The 21278-nt window shown below is 44.7% G+C and overlaps 1 protein-coding gene across 4 annotated transcripts in view; it reads right to left on the bottom strand.

Annotated features, from left to right (window-relative positions):
* ORC3 (origin recognition complex subunit 3) overlaps positions 1-21278 on the bottom strand; it is a 293597-nt gene that overhangs the window by 141223 nt on the left and 131096 nt on the right. For 3 of the 4 annotated variants that reach the window (XM_085611096.1, XM_085611093.1, XM_085611095.1), the window contains 2 exons: positions 17068-17181; positions 11367-11500 (listed from right to left, as the gene is read on the bottom strand). In XM_085611096.1, the coding sequence (XP_085467222.1) occupies positions 11367-11500; positions 17068-17181 (248 nt within the window). The remainder of the gene's footprint in view (positions 1-11366; positions 11501-17067; positions 17182-21278) is intronic. The other variant, XM_085611094.1, reaches the window with a different exon arrangement.

Raw genomic sequence — 21278 nt, 5'->3', positions numbered from 1 at the left:
TTTTCCCGAAGTCAACTGACCTCCTCAGTCCATGTATCAACTTCCTTACAATCAGGTCGTATTGAGCCTTTTTGAATCGGGTCACCCATTTCCCTAAAAAACAAATCTTGTCCCTTTCCCAGCAGATCACAGACATTCTGGCAGGGTAACCCCTTCACCCTGCAGTCCACCCAGAGGGAATAGTCTGGATTTTTCTGTTAATTCGTAGTCCCGAAGCCTCCGCAAAGTCCTGTAATGCATCCAGGAGGCGCAATGAATGTACTGGGTAACAGGGGCGTAACACAGGTCCCCGCAGGGGGCCCCCTCACAACAGAACTACAGTCTGAGGCCTCCGGATAAAATGCGGAGTGGGGGCCCCTCTGTGTACATTGCAGGGGGGCCCCTTAAACCTTTGTTACGCCACTGCTGTGTAACGTAGATAAACTACTGTATCATCTGCACACATTGATACTACGTGGGTTGTGTTCGTTGTCTGGATACCACAGGGCATAAGGGTCGTGCCATGGGGAGAGGCTAGCAGTTCCACTGCAAGCGTGAACAGGACAGGGGCATCCCTGTCTGGTCCCCCTACCTAATCGCAACATTTCAGAAATTATGCATCCCTTCAGGTACTCTAGTCATTGGTTCGGTGTACAAGAGCTTAACCCATCCAATAAACCCTGGTCCAAAACCCATGCGGTGCATAGTTGCCAACAAGGAGATCAAGGGCCACCAGTGCCAAGTCGTCCCTGACCCTACAACTGTATGCAAGACATTGTTCAATCGCCTGATACTGTTCACCGTGCTTCTCCCCGGGATAAAACCCATCTAGTCAGGATGGACCAGGTAATGGATAACCCAAAGGAGTTTATTGGCCAAGACGTTGCACAACAATTTGACATCTGCATTAAGCATGGACAAATGTCTAGAAGAGGAGAGATGAGCCGGGTCCCAGACTCCCATCTTGGGTATCAAAGACCATTACAACTTCCCTCATGGTTGAGGGGAGCACTCCATTCACCTGTGCCTCGGTGAAACCCCCAAGAGAATCTTCAGGAGAGAGGCCAGTACAGCCTGGTATAACTCATCCGGCAGTCCATTCGCTCCCGGTGCCTTTGCCCAGATTAATCACCTGCGCCTCTGTTAGGACATTAGGCTCGACAACTCTGCCCCACTGAGGAACTGCCACAGGACATCATCTAACACCTTATGCGTTTATGTGAACCCTTCTGCAGGTAAGCATGGCAAGCATCCTGTATCTGATCTCTAGCTATCAAGTCCGCATGCTGTCCCCATGCAGGGAAAGTATGTGTTTGTGTGTCTCCTACGTATTCACTAACCATGCCAGCAGCCTGCCTGATTTATCGCCCTTGCAGAACAATCTCCATCTGTACTCTTTATATATTTATCCAGCCTAGGCCATACCTCTTTCAAACGTCTGCAGATTTCCACCAGCTGTCGGGACCCCTCGGTTGGGCCTCATGTCAGTTCTCTAGGTTCGCCTGTCATTACTATAGGTCCAGCAGCTCACGCTTCATTTGTCTCTCAATTCTGACAACATAAGCTATGCAGTCTACTCAATGTGTGAAAAGAGCGCTGCCCGTCAGCACCTGGCTTGCAGCCCCCGCAGTGGGATTTTAGATCTAGCACACCCAGGGTGTAAGGTCAGGAGTAAAGGTGAATGGTCAGAGAAGTATCTTTTAAGATAGGCTGAGGAAATGTACATCTCTTTGTCATTACCGTGTTCCCCAACACATAGTCTATGCAACCGTAACCCCCCCCCCCCCCCGCCCCAAGTACCAGTAAGTAATACGAATAAGTCCTTTCCCAAGGATAGTTATGTCTCCAGAAATCATAGAGATGCAATCAATCAATTAAAGATTTATAGAGGGCAGCAAATACTAGTCAGGGTCTAGAGGCACTGGAGCTGTTAGCTACTGTGTGGAGGTTTGCTCATTAAATCATCCAGGTCTTTAGTTCTCATCTGAATTACGGAGCAATGGTGCGGTCCTGAGGTGCAGGGGGAGGGTATTCCAGTGTTTGGCTGCCAGGTGCGAGAATGAGCGTCCTCTGCTGTTGGCTCGACGGATCCCTGGGGTAACTAAGAGGGAGAGGGAGATTGATTGCAAGTGTCTGGTCGGTTAGTGGAAAGTCTGGCGTTTGTTGAAGTCGGCTGGTCCTTCTTCACGCAGGGCTTTGAAGACTTGAGTTGGCATCTTGAACTGACATCTCTTCTGAATCAGGAGGCGGTGTAGATTCTTGAGATGGGGTGTGATGCAAGTCCTTCTGGTGAGGTCGAGCAGGAGTCTTGCCGCTGAGTTCTGTATTGTCTGGAGTGCAGTGATTCCTACATAACGTGTGTTTCTGTAGTGCAGTCTGCTGCTGATGAGGGCCTGTGTGATGGCCCTTCTGGTGTTCTGGAGCCAGCTGAAGATCTTGAGGAGCATGCGGAAGGTGTGAAAGTTGGTGGATAAAACTGCATTGACTTGTTTCTTCATGGATAGCTTGCTATCTAGGATGATGCTGAGGTTGCGTGCAGGGTCTGGTGGGGTGGGGTGGCGTGCCGAGCTTCGTAGGCCACCATGAGTCTTTCCATGGTGAGGTGTTATTCCCAAAGATTAGGACTTCCATTTTTTCGGTGTTGTTTGAGACAGTTGTCCTTCATCCAGTCCATGACGTTCATCATGCATCTGTGGAAGTTTGCTTTTGTGGTGGCGGGGTCTTCGGACAGTGAGAGGAGGGGCTATGTGTCATTGCCGTAGAAAATTATGTTGAGTCTGTGTGATCTGACGGTGACGGGGCTGAGGTACAATGCTTGGGGGACTCCGCAGATTATGCTCCGAGGGGAACGGTGGGAGGCAGAGCCTTTCAGTTCAGCTGGTGAGGTACGAGGTGATCCATTTGAGGGTGTTTTCTTGGATCCCGATGTGGTGGAGTCTGTTGATCAGGGTGTGGTGGGAGACGGTCAAATGCAGGAGACAGATCCAGGAGGATGAGGGCTGTTGTTTCCTCGTGGTCTAAGTGGACTCTGACGTCATCCGTGGCTGCGATCAGGGCTGTCTCTGTGCTGTAGTTAGCTCGAAATCGAAACTGGGAGGGGTGCAGGAGGTTGTGAGTGAGTTGTTGGTTGATTGCTTTCTCAAGGACTTTTGCTGGATAGGGGAGCAGAGAGATGGGCTGGTAGTTCTTTAATTCAGCTGGGTCTGCAAATGATTTTTCCAGGAGAGGTTTCATTTTAGTCTGGGTCCAGTCCTCAGGGAAGGTGGCCATGGTGATTGAGGTGTTCAGGACCTTCCTGAGCTCGTCGCTGATCGTTTTGATTCCGAGGTTGAAAACATAGTGTGACAATTTGGTAAAAAGGGGGCCCCTACTAAAAACAATGGATCTTGGGGAGAAATATCAAGTGGGATAAAGAGAAAAGCTAAACACAAGATCTATAATATTTAGCTATTACAAAAACATCAGGCCTAATTTTAGATGAAAACAGCACATATTAGATAATTATGTACATATGACTGGAATCAATTCCCTTTGATACAAAATTATATTTTTTTATTATTTTTATATGTTAATAAATTTCAATTGTCTCATATTCCTTTTTCTTTGGTAATATTTTGATATTTGACAATCATCGAAAATATCAGAATATTAACAAAGAAAAAGGAATGACAATTGAAATATATTAACATAAAAATAATTTAAAAATATATAATTTTGTATCAACACTCCCGTCTTTCTGGCGTACTCGCTAGGCTCACCCCATACTTCGTTGTAAGTGATTTGACTGTGGTACTTACCCATTCATACTCGTTGCCCTTCCTGGGATTGAACTTCCCTGTTTCAGCTGGGACGGAATTACAACTGGCGGAGTGATATACCATTCCTGCCCTCTTTGCCCATTAGCCCTGAAGAAGTCGTAGGGTTCATTCCCTGACGAAACACGTGTTGGCTGGGCATTTGGTCACCGAATAAATCCACAAAGAAAGAAAACACGTCATCGGATCACTGTTTTATTGATTTCTTGTTTAATTGATTTCTTTGTTCATCACATACAGTATTTTATACTGCGGACTCTTTAAACGTGTGCACAGGTTTTCTGTTTTCTAGCAATAAGGAGCCGTCCCTGGGTGTCTCAAGTTCCTCTGATGTAGACTCTCCCTCTCGGGCCATTGTCCCGTCCTCTTGGACTGTAATCCTCAAACTAGGTCTATGCTCAGGAACACAACTGCTGCCGGATCCATAGTCTCTCTCCTCCTCTCCAGTGCATCCATGGCTGCTGTTAGTGCCTGGTCTCTGGTGGTTGGATACCTGTCTTGTCCCAAACCGTGAGCCAGGCCCAAACCTCCTTTGGTTTATCTAAGAAGGTACTCTTGCTCTATGCAAGCACCTTTAAGTGCACTGGAAATAATAACATGTATGGAGCCCCATTGCGCTGAGCTTTTGTTTCACCTCCACATAGGATTTCCTCTGAGTCTGAACCATGCTAATGTAGTCGGGGTAGATCGATATGGCATGGCTCCCAAAGGTGCATCACTCTGCCAGTCTGGTGGCCCACAGTATGCAGTACCCATCGTTATTATTCACTCAATTAGAGCCCTAGGAGGGGCCAAGGGAGTGAATGCGCATTCAGAGCCCTATGAGCTCTTTCAACTGTGAACAACCGTGATAGGCCTTCCGAGCATATCATCTCACTATCTATCACTCCAGGAAGACCTCCACACCATCCCTCTCTGCCCGTTATAGAAAGACGGAGCCTGCAGAGTCGTGTACTGCATCATGGTGTTGCGCTCTATGGGCTTGGCTGCTTTCTCTATGCCTATGGCGGCGTCCCTATAGGTCTTGGGGCTCACCCCGTACCACCTGATCGCTCCTCACAGGGCAGAGGGGTCCCTACACTTTCGCTGTTGCCTTTACCTGGGTCAATGAAGCAGCCAGGTCCAGTCCATGGGTCCAGATACTCTGACTCGCAGTCCCCCTTGTGCTCGTCAAGTGACCCCAGCGCCATAACGGTATCCCGGTCCTGGCTTTTAGTGCCTACAGGCAATAAACCTCAGGTTACTCTCCTACACTAGACACTGTCCGTGTTTACTGCCTGGAGGGGTGGGGGGGGGGGGGGTCAGCAATCCCCAGTGCCTGTGGACCCTTCCCAAGGCAGGGCAGTACAGGCTAACCAGAGGCAGACACAGGCTGTTCTCCGCTGGGTCTTGGCCTGCAGCACCTCCATCCAGCAGGGCTTCTTCGCACCCAATGAGTGCTAACGGTGGCCCCTCACACCCCTCCGGGAAGGGCACTACAAAGGGAAAGGGCCAGCCACCAGGTCGCAGCGTCAGCCCCACAAGATGGTCCCTACCGGTGCTCTCCTCAGACCGTCAGTCAGCGAGCCATACTGTCCAATGCTGGGGTAATGCCTCCGGTTCCAATCCATATGGGCTAGGCCGCCAGGGCCACGTGCAGTCTACAGTCGAGGAGCAGGCAGTGCCGCAATCAAGTCAACCAGGTCGCCTACACACCAGTCTGCCTCGACCATAAACGGGCCTGTCTCGAGGAGGAAGTGCACCTGTGAAATATGGCTGCCGGGCTGTTCCAGACCATGCCTGTGCCAAAATCCAGCTCTAGACCTCTAGCCACTGGTCTCCGCTGTCACCCCCAACACCAGGGCTCAGAGTCAAGAAGGAGTAGCGGTTGTAGAGCAGTTCTCGCTCAGGATTCCGAAGGATTTAGCATGGTGTGGCTGGAACCATCGGTGTTCACGTCTGATAAGCAATCTAGTTCTGCCATATGTCCAATTAATTTAACTGGAGTTCAAATGCACATTTTAAAAAAGCAAGCATTGGCCAAGTCAATAGGACGGGCTTTAATATGCCAATATATGCAAACATAGACACACACAAATGTACATAGACTATTTCCTTGAGTCTAACTCTTCCTCAGCCTCATGTCTCCAACATGTTTTTCACTCGCCAAGCTGCAATGCTACTACACTTTTGTCTCGACCTAAAAAACAAAGAGCTGTGAAACTAACTGAGTGACAAACGTTCTATTACCAAGACAGTTGAAAGCTTGATAACAGTGACTCAAGTGTTTCCACTGACTGTATGGAAAGACACTACTATGCAGGCAACACACGTGTAGAGAGGGAGAGGGACAAGCAAGATAAACTGAAAGGGGTGAGAGTGCAACCATGACACCACAGTTCTCCACGACAACTGCACATTTGCTCTTGCATGCCTCCCTACCTTGAGAGTAGTGGAGAGCAGTTCCAGGCACTGGGCATGCAGCCATTTGTCCTTCCTGCTGGTCTTACTCATTAGATTAACTCCTTGCATGCAGATATGTTGGGACCTGCACAGCTGACAAGCAGGTTGCCAGCTTTTCATTCATGTAAGATCAACTATTTTTGTCCAAATGACTCAGCAGTAAGTATAGACTAGCATCAGTTTTCTCCCCCAGGCACTTTGTATGATAGTGAATTCTCATTCAGCTCCCTGCCATGTGGACAAACCTGCAATACTTTTAGACCCACTCAATTTAGATATTTTGTTTATATCAAAAACTTGGTTCCTGAATTCATCTGGCCCTGATATTGCAATAGCCTACCCCCTGATTGTTGGATTATTACAAAGGCTTAACCTCACAGGTGGAGGATTAGGAGTGATTTTGGAGTCTTCTTTCTAATTGATGGCCCTAGACAGCCTACTTTTGGAACGTTGCAGAGACATTATTGTTTGAAATAAGGTACTCGTCCAAGATTTCCATTATTGAATTACTTGTGTATCTGCCCCCCTGCCACAGCCTCCAACTTTGACATCGCACTTGCAGAGAAAGTTCTCCTTTAATACTTAAATCCTTTAATTTTCAATTATTTGGGGATTTTTACATTTGGTGTGACCTGGTTAACAAATCTAAAGGAATTTAATTGAGAACATGAGCACATTAAGCCTTACTCAGTTGAGTGCATCCCCAACAACCAAAGCAGAATGTAATCTTGATTTAATCTTTCCCTACAATAACTTAGTTACCACTTCTTCCTTCATAACCTTCTACCGAACAAATCATGTTGTAGTCCCTTTCCTAATGAATTTAGGACCATTTTCTAACACAAGACTCATCTCAGACACATGACACTCAGATTGTTGTCTCTTTTGCTGACATGTCTTCTGAAGCTCCCTCTATTTTTCATGCCTATCTCTCAGCTGTTGCTTTTTGGATGACCTCTGAGCTGCTCCTTTTAGAAGGTGCCTCCATTATTTGGAATCCCTCCTGGTGGCCTTCTGAACTGAGCGAAGCTCCAAATACCAAAGATTCTGTGAAAAAACCTAGGAGCATTCCTGAAAGTTTCTCGGTCTTTCAAAAAACAAATAAACAATATCACTTTCACCTGCTTCTGCTACTTTATATGTTTAGAAACGTCCCCCTCTGAGTCCTTCGGACTCTTTTCGCTCAGTGGTCCAAATGGTTATTTAGTCGTGCATAAATTACTGAAACAGTCTTTATCTTGGACTGCTGCAGAGATAATTGCATTGTTTGTGAATTTATTTACAACCGTGCCTTCACCTGACTTGCTCCAAGAATTTGGAACGCTCTTCCTCCCGAGATCAGATCCAATACTTCCACCGCATCTTTCAAGGAACATGTCAAATGGCTACTCTTGAGTGAACATTAACAGCATCAACCTGTACTCCTTCTAAAGCCCCCCCCGTCTGCAGATTTTATACTTATCTTACACCAATGTTTCAATTTACTTTATGCTTGTCTGTTAAATTATCTCGTTCTATGGCCCTTCTGAAACTGTACTGGTTGGGCCGACTCCTATGGTCCCTGACCTTGATTGTCTCCCCTCCCCCCCCTTTGTTTGATAGTGTGTTGACTTCATTTGTACCATTGTGTTGGTTTTATTAGTGCTTTCACCACTTTGTACAGGGCTCTGATACCCGTAAGGGCCATGTTCGTGCTTTATAAAAACTTTCAAATAAACAAATATTTAGAATCTGGATGCCAGATTTTACTCAGTCCTTAACAGGAAAGGGAAGTCAATATGAAATCCAGCATGGAGATAAATAACATTATGCACCAAGCCTAGATATGTTGGTGCCCCCAGGCTTCTCTATCATCAACAAGGACAGAAAAGACCAAAGAGGTGGAGGCATAGCAATCATACATAAGAACAACATTGCCATTCTAGAAATGGACACCTTCAATTACAGCACCATCGAATGTCTTACCGCCAACATCAAGACAAATGACAATAGAGCAATTCTTTGCTATCTTCTATATCATCCCCCAGGCAACACCTCCGCATTCGGGGAATACTTGGCTGACCTGACTGCCCATTGCTCACTCGGGGACTCAAACAACCTAATTCTCGGTGACTTAAACCTACGTTTGAATGAGGCCAACAATCCACTAATTCTAACCCTAAACAATCTTCTTCAGGAAAACAATCTGACCCAATTCTGCTCAGAAGAAACGCACAAGAAAGGAGCAACCTTAGATGCTATTATCGCTCAAAATGACAGTGACGATCGACCACATCCTCCCCGTGGACTGGTCCGAACACCAAAACATCCTATTCCATATCAACCAAAAGGCTCTACTCCAGCCCACTCCACAAGACCCCCCAAATGGCCCAGAAATCTATCGCAGATTTCCATAGCGGCCCTAGATGAACAGATAAGCTCGCTCCCCCCCCCCAGCTCCTCTGATCACCTCTCCGCAACTGATCTCACCTCGCACTACATCTCAAATATGACCTCCATTCTGGATCAATTAGCCCCCCTGAAATAAAAATTAAAAAAACGGAGCAATCCATCACGATCATGGTTTAACACTGACATCAAGTCTGAAAGGTGACAACTAAGAGCCACAGAGAGACTATGGAGAAGCAATCCTTCCGCCATCCTCCGCGAGCAACTCAAAGCAGCTCGCTGGAAGTATAAAAAACATATCCTGAACGAAAAAATCTAATTTTTCTGCACCACGCTGGATAACACTAAAAACAGGCCCAGAGAGCTCTTTAACATCATTAGACAACAAACTTCCAAAGCCGCTACCCCCTCAGAACAAGCCTCCAAAGAGCTCTGCGACAACTTCGCAAATTTCTTTGAGGAAAAGATCAACAAGATTGAGCTCTCACTAGACATCAACATCACTTCCCTCAGCAAGATCATCTCGCCTGCGACCAAGAACATCACAATCAAGCCCCCTTCAAAGGACTGGAAATCTTTCGTCCCTATACAGGAAGCGGAGACAGTCAACCTGATCTCCACATCCAAGCCCTCCTCACACACTTTAGAGCCTCTTCCTCCAGAACTGACCAAAAAGCTTAAATTCTCCCTTGCGCGCTCTGGTGCAAGATCATAAACAGCTCCCTGAGATCCAGAGTCGTCCCTGACTGTCTCAAAGTAGGGCAAGTCACGCCACTGCTAAAAAAAACAGGCCTAGACACAAAACTTCTGAATAATTTAAGACCAGTTTCTAACTTACCGCTCCTATCCAAAACCCTAGAAAAATGCATGCTTCTGCAACTAACTTAACACCTGGAGAGCATCAACCTCCTTAACGCCTACCAATCGGGTTTCAGAAAGAGCTGCAGCACGGAAACTGCGATCCTTAACATCATTGATGATATCCACAAATCACTAGATGCGGACAAATGCTGCCTGCTCATTCTCCTAGACCTATCGGCAGCTTTCGAAACGGTCGACCACAAACTCCTCATTAAGGCGCTTCAAGAAAGGGCAGGTTTACATGAGGTGGTCCTACAATGGTTCTCCTCCTTCCTCCACAATCGCACCCAAAGAATAAAATAAAAAAATGTGCGTCCGACCTACACCCTGTCAGCAGGGGAGTCCCCCAAGGTTCTGTGCTCTCCCCACAACTTTTCAACATTTACATGGAACCACTCACAACCCTACTCAGAAAAGCCAATATCCCCTTCCACCTGTATGCGGACGACACACAGATCTACCTGGAAAGCACCTCCAGTGATGACATTCAGAGACTTAACGACACGCTTAGAGAAGTCCAACACTGGCTGTCGAATAACCACCTAAAACTTAATCAAGACAAGACTGAAATACTCCTCATTTCAAACAAAGAAGAGAATCCCCAAATTGCGGAATGGCTAAATGCGATTGATGCGCTCAACGGAAACATCACCCTAGCGGACTCCATAAAATCACTTGACATCACTCTAGACCCGAAACGGAACATGACCAAACACATTAAGAACTCCACCAAGAGCGCCTTTCTCAACCTGAAGCTTCTAAACAAAATAAAACCTTTCATCCCCCCACAAGGATCTTTAAACTAGCCACCCAATCACTGGTTTTATCTAGATTAGACTACGGGATCGCAGCCCTCTCAGGCACGTCAAAGGCACACCTTGCTCCCCTCAAAACAATGCTAAATGCAGCAGCTAGAATGATAACAGGAGTGAAAAAATTCGACCATATCTCACCTACACTCAGAGAACTAAAATGGCTCCCAGTTGAACTGTGGGCCAGTTTCAGAACAGCTTGCCTTACCCACAAAGCCCTTCACACAAGCAAACCTGAATACCTGGCCTCCAAACTCAAAAAAGCCGGTCAGACTAGAAACCTCCAGAGCTCGAACACTCTACTACTCATACCGCTGAAAGCACGCAAACAAAAAACCGCGGCCTGGTCCTTCGCGGGCAACGCGCCCAAAATCTGGAACGCTACCCCCCCACATCATAACTATCCCCACCTTCGCAAAATTCAAAGGACAGCTCAAAAATCTTTTCCTAGAATGCTCCCTAGCGAAGGGACTTGAGCCGCAGAAGAGCTGATGGCTACTCCCTGGAGGGAGCGCGACCCAAGACTATGTCACCCGGCGAAGGCACCTCAAGTCGTCATTGCCCCTTGGTTATTTAACCTGCTGAAACTCATTGTCCATGCTTGATACTTTCATTGTGTTTGTTATTTGTATTTGTGGTCTTTGCAATGCGACTGTTGTAAAGCGCTGCAATACCCTCGAGTCTGGCCAGCGCTATATAAAACTTCTAAATAAATTAATTATGGCAGATGTTCAGAACCTAGATTTCAAAGAAGGTTCACAAAAGCACTTCTAAAGAAAAATGTCCACAAATTCTGGCTTTATATCTTCTTAGCAAAAGAAACAAGTATACTCTCTCTTGCTAGTTATAGCCAAGGAGATCATTACCTCCTCAAATGTAATATTTTCTCACATTTTACCAAAACAGCACCAACAAAACCATTTCAAGCATGTTACACTTTACTCACCCATTCAAAGTTACAGTCATGGCATATCACAATTCTTTTGTTACTATCCATTATAAATCCATCGCTTAGGTCACTGCTTCGATAGTAAATTAAAGCCAGTCGTTTTGTGAAGGGTCTTGTTACCTCATGAAGGAAGGCAGCTGGCGGAGGGTTTCACAGTCTGCATGTGAGAAGATCTGGATTCTTCTCCGGGCTTCCTGGAGGCTACAGCACAGCACACTGAGGGGCTGAGAGTGGAAATGCTCCACTAGAGACAGCTGGAAAACAAAGTGGCAAACCATATTTTTAGAAGAATCTCTAGGGGCTACTATATCAGAAAACCAACATGTAAGAGGAATCAATTTGCCAAAAACCATTAGGGGGATCCTTATTGGCCATGGCACAGTGGCCAGACTTGGGTCAGTTGGAAGTGTTCAAGTGGTTTGAAGAAATAAGCCACGATCTTTCAAAACTTAAAATATATATATATATATATATATATATATATTAGCGCTATATAATTTAAATGGGATGTGCTTTGTGCAAGGATACTGTAGTTTGATTGTAATACTCAAGTTAAAATAAATCAACAGAAAATTGATTAGTTCCCAAATATGTTAATCTTAGATGTACAATTTAAGCCATAACATCCATCATGTACACTGCATATAAATAACATTTGACAATCCAAAATCAACTTAATAACAATAAATACACAAGAGCATTTGAAATGGTTTGCAAAGGCTGTGAGTGGGCAAACCCAAAAAGAGTTCCCGCAATGTACCTTTATCCTAATCTTCATAACGGACTAATATACCAATTTGGAGAGATCAGTATTACAAGCGGACAACCCAGTGCTGAGAAACAGGCAGACCACTCAAAACGTACCTCTACCCATACTTACCTAAAGCACCAATTTCCCAGTACTCACCTATCCTCAGACCTCTACTAATACAAGTTTATCCTGTCCTGCACCATGCAATCCATGGCAGGATTCAAATTTTACGCAACTGTTTCAAAGTGCCTCTATCTTTTATTGAAACTTGCACCCATATTTCAATACTTAGTAGGGGTATAAGGAAATTAGCTTATGGTTATTTGTTATAGGTAGACGCTTCTATGAATCAATAGTAATTAGGATGACATTTATCAAGAAGTAAGGATGTTTGCAGTAGACATATTTCCAACAGTGAGTAGTGTTTAAAGATGATCGACACTATTTACCAACCAGACTCCACTTAACATATTAGTTTTCCAGTACTTCTTTCATGTTGGCAAAATATACATATACTGAGGCTATACATGTGAGGTCAGTGGCGGCACCTGGAGGCCAGGGCACTGATGGTGGTCTTAACCCATGTGAGGCTGTTCAAGGAGGTAGTTTCTGACTATGGTACCAACTGTCAGCATACATCAAGTCCAAGTGGAAGGAGTGTGGGGTAACCTATGAATTCTCCACACCAACCATCCTCATACTAAGAAGCTTATTGAGAGATTCAGTAAGACCCTGAAGGGCATGGTCATGAGTGTGTCACAGCCCTTGAGGTGGAAGTGGGACATCCTCCTGACATACTGCAGAAGGGGGTTGGATTCAGCCCCTTTGAACTTCTGTACAGGCAACTTCTGAGGGCCTCTCAATCTGGTGAAGGAGGGTTGGGACCAAGCTCCAAAGAAAGCCGCCCAGGATGTGGTCAGCTAAATGCTGGCACTCCATACCCAGGAAGCGCTTCCGGAAAAAGGCTAAAGAGAATCTAGAAGCCAGCCAGGAGGTCATGAAACAGTGGTACGACCAGAAGGTGACTAGTCGAGTTTCAGCAAGGTTAAAAAGTGTGGGTGATGGAGCCTGTAGAGTCCAGGGCACCACAAGACCGCTGGTCTGGGCACTATGAAGTGAAAAACACAAGAGTGAGATCACCTACCTGGTGGACCTCAAGACTCCAAGGAACCCTTGAGGGTTTTGCATGTCAATCACCTCAAGCCCCACTTTGAGAGGTTTAAGGTAACCGTGCTCTAGGTCACAGATGAAGGAGTGTAGGAGAGTGAACCTCTCCTAGACCTGCATTTTTTCCAAGGAGCAGGATGAATCAGTGGAGGGTATCAGCCTGGGGCAGTTTGCCTCTCTTCTCTCCCTTACCCCAGGGCTCACTACATGGTGCACACACGATATTGATACTAGTGCCAGTATGCCTGTAAAGAGTAATATCTAGAGGCTATCTGATAAGTTGAGAGAGAACATAAAGGAGGTGGAGGCCCAGTGGTGTTTGTGCCCAAAGCTGTTCCTCCAGCTTCCACAAAAGATCTTTGGTTCTGTGTGGATTACCAGGGGCTCAATGCGGTCACCAAGACTGACACACACCTCATCCCCCAAGCTGACAAGCTCATAGATCTGTTGGGAGATGCTTAGTTCCTCAGTACGTTTGACTTAGCTTCTGGGAACTGGCAGATTGCTCTGACCGAGGGGGCCAAAGAGAGGTACGCATCCTCTACCCCAGAAGGGCACTTGCTTTTTCGGGTAATGCGCTTTAGGTTGATTAACGCCCCTGCCACCTTCCAGAGGTTGGTCAACCAGGCCCTGGCTGGGTTGGAAGGACTTCAGTGCCGCCTACCTAGATGACATTGCGGTCTTAAACTCCAGCTGGAAAGAATCATTTGTACCATCTCAGGGAAGTGCTTAAGGCTGAGAAGAGGGCAGGCCTAACTATCAAGGTCAGGAAGTGCCAGACAGGGCAGGGTTCCGCAGTCCACTTTGTTATACCTGGGAGGAGACAAGGTGCAGCCCATCCAGGCTAAGATCCAGACCAATCTGACTTGAGAACCCGCCGCTGCCCAGCCACCCACCTCTCCTTTTCCACCCCCTCCCCATCCCCAGATCGAGGTGAGAGCCTTCTTAGGTCTCACTGGATATTACAGGAGATTCATCGAGGGGTATAGCACCACTGTTGTTCCCTTGACAGAGCGGACTTCTAAGCACCCCAGATAGGTAATCTGGAGGGAGGCATGCCAGAAAACATTTGACACCCTGAAAACAGTTGTGTGCACAGCACCCATGCACACGGCCGTTGAATTGTCTAAAGGATTCATATTGCCAACAGACATCTCAGAGCATGGCATAGAGGCGGTGCTCTCATAGCTAAACTAAGAGGACCTGGATCAGCTTGTATCATTCATTAGCAGGTGGTTACTTCCCACAGAACAGAGGTGAAGTGCAATAAAAAGTGAAACCTTTGCAGTGGTCTGGTCACTGAATAAGTCAAGACCATACCTGGTTGGAGATCACTCCCTGGTTCAGACAGACCACAGACCCCTCTTGAGGTGGTCCATCTCCCTGCAGGGAATGGACAGTACATTGGAACACCACCCTGGAACAAACCATGCCAATGCGGATGGTCTCTCCAGGTTTTTCCACCTTCGTGATGAGTACTCCTAGGGGGATGGGTAGCTCTCTCCACTTTCAGCTGGGGGGGGTGCAGGAACATGTGTTAGACCTGGCACCTTGGAGTGGCTTTCCCCCTAACTTTGTGCCTTCAGCCCTCCTGTTTTGCTGACTTCACGACTCAGTGAACTGCTAACCAGTGGTAAAGTACTTGTGCTCTATACTTAAAATATGATAGAATTGGCTTAAACCCAATTGGCATATTATATTTACTGGTAGGTCCTTTGTAAAGTGCCAGTACCTGTGCCCAGGGCCTGCAAATGAAATGCTACAAGTGGGCCTGCAGCACTGATTGTGCCACCTGCTTAAGTAGCCCTTTAAACAGGTCTGTGTGTGTGCAGTTTTACACTGACACCCCAATATGGCAAAATAAACATTTTCACCAGGCCCAAAGCTTTCATTTTAATACATATATGTCACCCCTAGGGTAGGCCCGGGAGAGCCCAGAGTGCAGGGTATTTAAAAAGTAGAACGTATACTATTGGGTTTTACATGTGCTGGTAGTGAAGACAATTGTAAATTCATTTTTCACTCCTGCAAGGCGTACCTCTATCATAGGATAACACTGGAGTTATATACATTGAATAATCTGTTACTTCCAAATGGGAACAGGTACCCAGTTAATGTTTGGTGTCTCTGGAATTGTAATGACAAATCCTCTCTTATGGTAAAGTTGGATTTTAAGTTACAATTTTGAAAATGCCGCTTTTAGAAAGTAGGCATTTTCTTGCCTTAGCCATTTAGTGCCTTAAGTCTGTCTCTGGGTCACATGGCTGGGTGTAGGTTGCAGCTGGGTTTTGGGTATTCCTCCTAGACAGCCACACACAATAGAAAGCTTAGGTGATCTTGGAGGGGCCATCACTGGCAGAAAGGGAGGGTGCAGATGGCACAGCCCTACTTGCACTTGAATAGGCTGTGTCCTGCCTTCACATAAAAGGCTGTAGTTAGTCTGGAGTCAATGCAGGAGTGGTACCTGTGTACTTCAAAGGGAAACCTCTAGAAGCTTCTCCCACTTCAAAGGAGACACCAGGAATAAATAATGGAGCTCAGACACCAACTCTTCAGTACTCTTCTGGACCTGTGGGGACTATGCCAGGAAGAAGGTCTGTTGTGTTGCTGAAAGGACTGCCTATCTGTTGGAATGCTGTCCTGCTGTATTACTACTGTTGCCCCGCTGCCCTGCTGTTTGAGTCAGAGTGATTGGGCCTGCACCTGAATCCATCACCCCTGGGGGTATCTGGGCATTGGGGTACAAGGTCTGTGGAAAAGCCAGGTCTTGAGGAAACGGCGGGAAGAAATGAGCAGATAAAGGCTAAACAGAGGGCAGAAAAATTAGTGAGCAGAAAAAGCAAAACAGAGGGGAGAAAAATTTGCATAAAGGCAAAACAGAGCAGAAGAGGGCAAATCATAGGGCAGAAAAACGAGTAGAAAAAGCCTAAACTGAGGGCAGAAAAAAAGAGAATTAAAGGCAAAACAAAGGGTAGGAAAACGAGCAGTAAAAGCAAAACAGGGCAGAAAAACAAGCAAAAAAGGCAGAGCAGAAGAGGGCAAAACAGAGGGGAGAAAAATGAGCAAAAAAGGGCAAAACGGAGAGCAGAAAAACGAGCATGAAAAGGCAAAACAGAGCAAGAAACGAGCAGAGGAGGCATTAACAGAGAGCAGCAGGTAGACAGGCAGCAGAGGGTAGCAGGCTGTGGGCAAGCTGGACAGGAGAACTGTGACAGGGGGAGCTGGCACGAGGAACTGCTCAATGGGGTCACGCTGTGGCCTCCATTAAGTAGGTCCTGGGGGAGGGTGGAGCGCTGGGTGGCGGGAGTAGGGAAACTTCAAGAGGAGGGAAACTGCAGGAAGAAACGAGTTGAAAAAGGCAAAACAGAGGGCAGAAAAATTAGCAGAAACAGGCAAAACAGCAGAAAGGGGTAAAACAGAGGACATAAATAAGAGCAGAAAATGCAAAGCAGAGGTAGAAAAACAAGCAGAAATAGGCAAAACAGAGGCCAGAAAAACAAGCAGAAAAGGGCAAAACAGAGCAAGAAATGAGGAGAGGAGGCACAGAGGGCAGCAGGTATACAGGCAGCAGAAGGTAGAGTACTGTGGGCAAGCTGGACAGGAGAAATGTCGCAGGGGAAGCTGGCACGAGGATCTGTCCTTTAACATTGTGAGCATCAACTGCTTCCAAAGGGGTTGAAGATCTTCAATCACCATGTCAAGGAACAACTAATGCAAATGATGGAATAACGAGGCTCGGACATGACAGCTGCATAATGATTTGAGGCAGCTTAAACACAATTGGGGAGCACAAAATGGAAAAAGGAAGCAGAAAAGGTTAGAGATTGCCTTGCGGTTTGAGCGCTTACGAGAAGAGATAACTTATCCAGTGGAGATAGGAGGGGAAGCACAAGTCTACCATACCTGAAGTCCTTTAATAAAGTTATGAACTGAGAAATCGTGATACAGAAAGATGCTGATGAGAACCTGCAGCACTTTCCCACTCAGCTTAAAGGGAAACTGCGTTGTCAGAAGCAGCTAGGAGGAAAAAGAAAAAAGAATATTTTACTCAGTCAAGCATTTCCCTATACTAACTGCTCTCCACCTCCACTTTACTCACCCCAAACTCCCGCCTATGGCTAAACCCCCCCCCCCACCAAAAAAACAATTATAATAAAATAATAAATAAAAAAAGCTAATTCTAGACCCTTCCCTCTTATCTCTCCACTATTCTTTTTCAATCCAAATAACAGACCAACATATCCAGCGCTCAAATTACTTCATATTTCACTATACTAATTCACCACTAATCCTTTATGGGTTCCGGAGTAGTGTGCTACTTGCCAAAAAAGCGTTTCAAAGCCTCATCAGTGGTAGTAAGCGCTATATAAATTCAATTACAATACAATAGATAACTTAAGTCGGTCACTATTCTATAGCAAAACTGTGCAATTACGTTTTAGGATTTAAACAGGATACCAACAGCTTTAGTCTCCTGCATGTTGTGTTTCCTAAGCAGATGGTGGTACACAAACACTTGCTCGCTAGATATGTGCAAATCACAGCCTGCAACAGCCTGCTTGTAGTCTAGATGGATGTCAGAAAGACAAGTTATAGCTCACAAAACAGAATCTTTAAAATGAATCCACACCCAAGAAGCACGTGCCTGGTTTCTAAATCTGAGCAAACGGCTGTTGACTCAATTCATGCACACTACGTTACAATTTAATGCAATTCTGGCCATATCAAATAATATTTCCATACAGCCTGTCAATTTAACACTAACAGTGCACTGTAGTCATCATTAGATAAAAAGGCCTGGACACATTTTTAATTATGTTGGCGCAATTTTGAGATCAGAAATTACACCATTATACCACTTCAAGTAATTACGTGCCATCAGAGTAAAAGTTTACCACAAATGGGCCCGATGATGGTAAACATTTACAGCAAACGAACGTGAACCAAATGAGAACATCCTGTTCGTAGTGTTTTTGTTTAAATGCATCATCGAGCCAAAAATGGCGCAAAGTGCCGATTTACATTTTGCGTAATTTTGCCAAAATTTCACATAATTAGGCCAACGCAGAATACACTTAGTTCACACCGCTAGAGATAAAACAATGTGCATTTCTTCTGGACTCTTATATTTACTTTGTGTCCAATATGAATCCATCCTTTTTCCTCACCACCACGATCATATTTAACATAAATTGAGCACTTCTGCCACAAATCTCTGCATAAAGGACCAACAAGTTTGTATATATGTAGTCTAAACTCTTACCTGATAGCGGCTGGGAGTCCCCATACTATTTGGGGTTGACTGTACTGCCATAAAATACTTCACTTTGAAATGCTTCAGATCTGTGAGTGATGGTGTGAGTTTAGTGCTCACATCTGAAATGAGCACTAATCTCACATCATCAAACAAACAATAGTCTACACATAGTTCAGTCTGCAAGGTATGCCAACACAAAAACATCACTGACTTAATGCCATTTAGTGGAACTAACCAATTAAGGCTTTTTTCAGCTTTGATTGGTAGTGGCTTCTCAATGAAGGTCCAAATGAAAAAACCCAGAGCTCGCAAGACCTCTACTCTCGGGATTACAATAATGAAGGACACAACAAGTGTGCAAGAAAGGTGGAGATTCTGGTTACTGTCTAATAAAAATAAAACAAAGGCTAAGAGACGCATGTATTGAATTCAATGCTTTATTCACAAACTGGATGGTTGACAATGCACATTTTACCAGAAAACAAACACTACTGAATGTTTTTACCACCATGAACTTTAAATGGTAAGTTATAAAATGTACTGCATACGGATTCTGTCATCATTGATTTCAGAGGTGTTGCACTGGTGAATTATAACATGTAGCTGCTTTTACTGATGCGGCATATCGCAAATCAGAGGCAACCCGGTAATCCTAGGGGTCTGGGTAGTGATTCAGATATGCAACACAATGATCCCCTTGGAGAGAGAAGAAAGCCTATCCACCCTAGGCCAATGAGAACCATATAAAAAAATTATTGGTATAGCATATCAATACAATTTATTATTCTTGCAATAATTCAATATAATCAATTTTAGTCGAAAATCACAGTTGAATATTTCATGTTGCAGGTGCTCCACAAACAGCACAGTGCAATGTGACAAGTGAATAAAGTGCACAAGGGCTTATTTACAATACATACAGTCTAAAAACGAATGTGAAAAATTACAAATACAAGACTCAAAATTGGAGTTTGTTGAAGATAAAGTGAGCCAACAACATCAGTCCTCTAGTAAAAGTCGATGTTTAGATCCCACACATAATTTATAACACGGTCAGCTAACAAGACCTAGACAGTATCATCCAACTCAGCACAATGGCTCAAAGACAATAATTTCTTTGGGGAAGTGAAAAGAACTCTATTGGACAAACAGTCAACACAGCACGGCGGATACATGACATTGATTACTTAGTAAGAGTAAGAATTAATCCTCTTATACTGATAACATGGTGCGGAGATCAACGGTCTGGGCCCAACTGTTTTTTGCAATCGTGGCCGAAGCAATCCGAGGAGTTTCGCGTTCCAAATCAAAAGACAATTACTGGCTTATTACTGGTGAAGGACTCCCATCCTTCACAACTAATAACCTATTTTCTTACAGTGACCGAAGGGGGTCTCAAAGGGATCTGCCAAATTGGGCTTGTTCAACGTGAGGCCAATGCTGTACAGTTCCTGGAGAGATCATTTAAATGGCATACAAAGTCAGACTACTGAGAGAAGCAGGAGTTTAAATTCGGCAGGCCCAGTTTCCTTATATCTTTGTGCTCATGCAGCATTTTCCTAGAGATGCTAGGTTTTCATCCTCCTCAAATATAGATGTTATAGATAGTATGCAACATACCTACGTCTTGTTTGGGAAGTGCTAAGGTTTGGACGTGCAATAAATCTAATTGTGATAGGATATTCATTTTTATATTACAGTGTCCTTTCCTGATCAAGAGATAAATCGTGGGCACCATCTCAGTTCATTTTTCTTAATTTCCTCAAACAGGACTGGATAATTTGCTTTCTGTATACCTTGATTTATAGGAGTGATATGCTTTCAAAGATATTTAATTTCATACTTCACCCATCTAAATGGCAAAATACTCTATAGCCTCTTTTGTTTCCGACCCTGCCCCATGTCCACTTTTCTGAGTTTAAGACTCACCTTCAATCCAGAAATTTCTTTGTATTGTTTTAGAACTTCCAGAAACTTCAGGGTGGATCTCATGGTTAATCACACTCAAGATATCATAAGCAAATATGTGGATTTTATTTTGTTTTAGTATGAGGAACATTCCCTCAACTTTTGGGGATCCACCGTCAATAAAAAGAGGAGAGGCAGCACCCCATTTCTGGCCCCTCTATCAAGAGGGAAAAATGCAGATTACTCACCACTGCCTACTATTCTAGATTTGGCTTTTGCATAAGCTGCTCAAATACATTTTTGCATCACAGGTCCAATCACGCCTTAAATAAACAACATATTGTACAATAGATCAATTCACATGGTCAAACCCTTTTATAGGCCAAAGGAATCTTTTTTTTTTAACCAACTTTCTCAACAAATGCAGGATTCTAATAATCTGGACTAATTTGGGTGAAGCAAGAAGGGTATATTACCCTCTATTGAACTAGGAAGCACTTTGAGATGTAAAAGTGAGCAGAGAAATCGGTCTGTACAAGGAGCAGAAATCTACAGGTCTAACTAGCTTGTGTATTTAGAAAAATACACGAGCATGTGTAAAAAGCACTAGTTAACCCATTCAACACCAGGGCTTTGTTAACTTGCAATTTTTTAAAAAACAGCATCAACACTTCTACTTCTGATATGAGTTTTAAGATTTCACACTCCTGCTTCCCTTACCTAGGATATGTTAAAGGAATGCATTAATAGAGGATCATCTACGGAATCGCCCTTATTTATGCCAGTAAAAAGGAAATACATTTCAGCAGTTTCGCTTTTTTCCAGATGTTGTATGTTGACCCATGGCAAGCAGTCAGAGGTAAATATATTCATGTCTTAGTTAATTAAAATCATACATGCGAGAAGATCATGCATACATCATATACAAATCTTAATTTGGCAAAAATGG

The sequence above is a fragment of the Triturus cristatus genome, chromosome 6 (genome assembly GCF_964204655.1).
Source record: "Triturus cristatus chromosome 6, aTriCri1.1, whole genome shotgun sequence".
Taxonomy (NCBI): Eukaryota; Metazoa; Chordata; class Amphibia; order Caudata; family Salamandridae; genus Triturus; species Triturus cristatus.
This window is presented reverse-complemented; position numbering and strand designations above follow the sequence as displayed.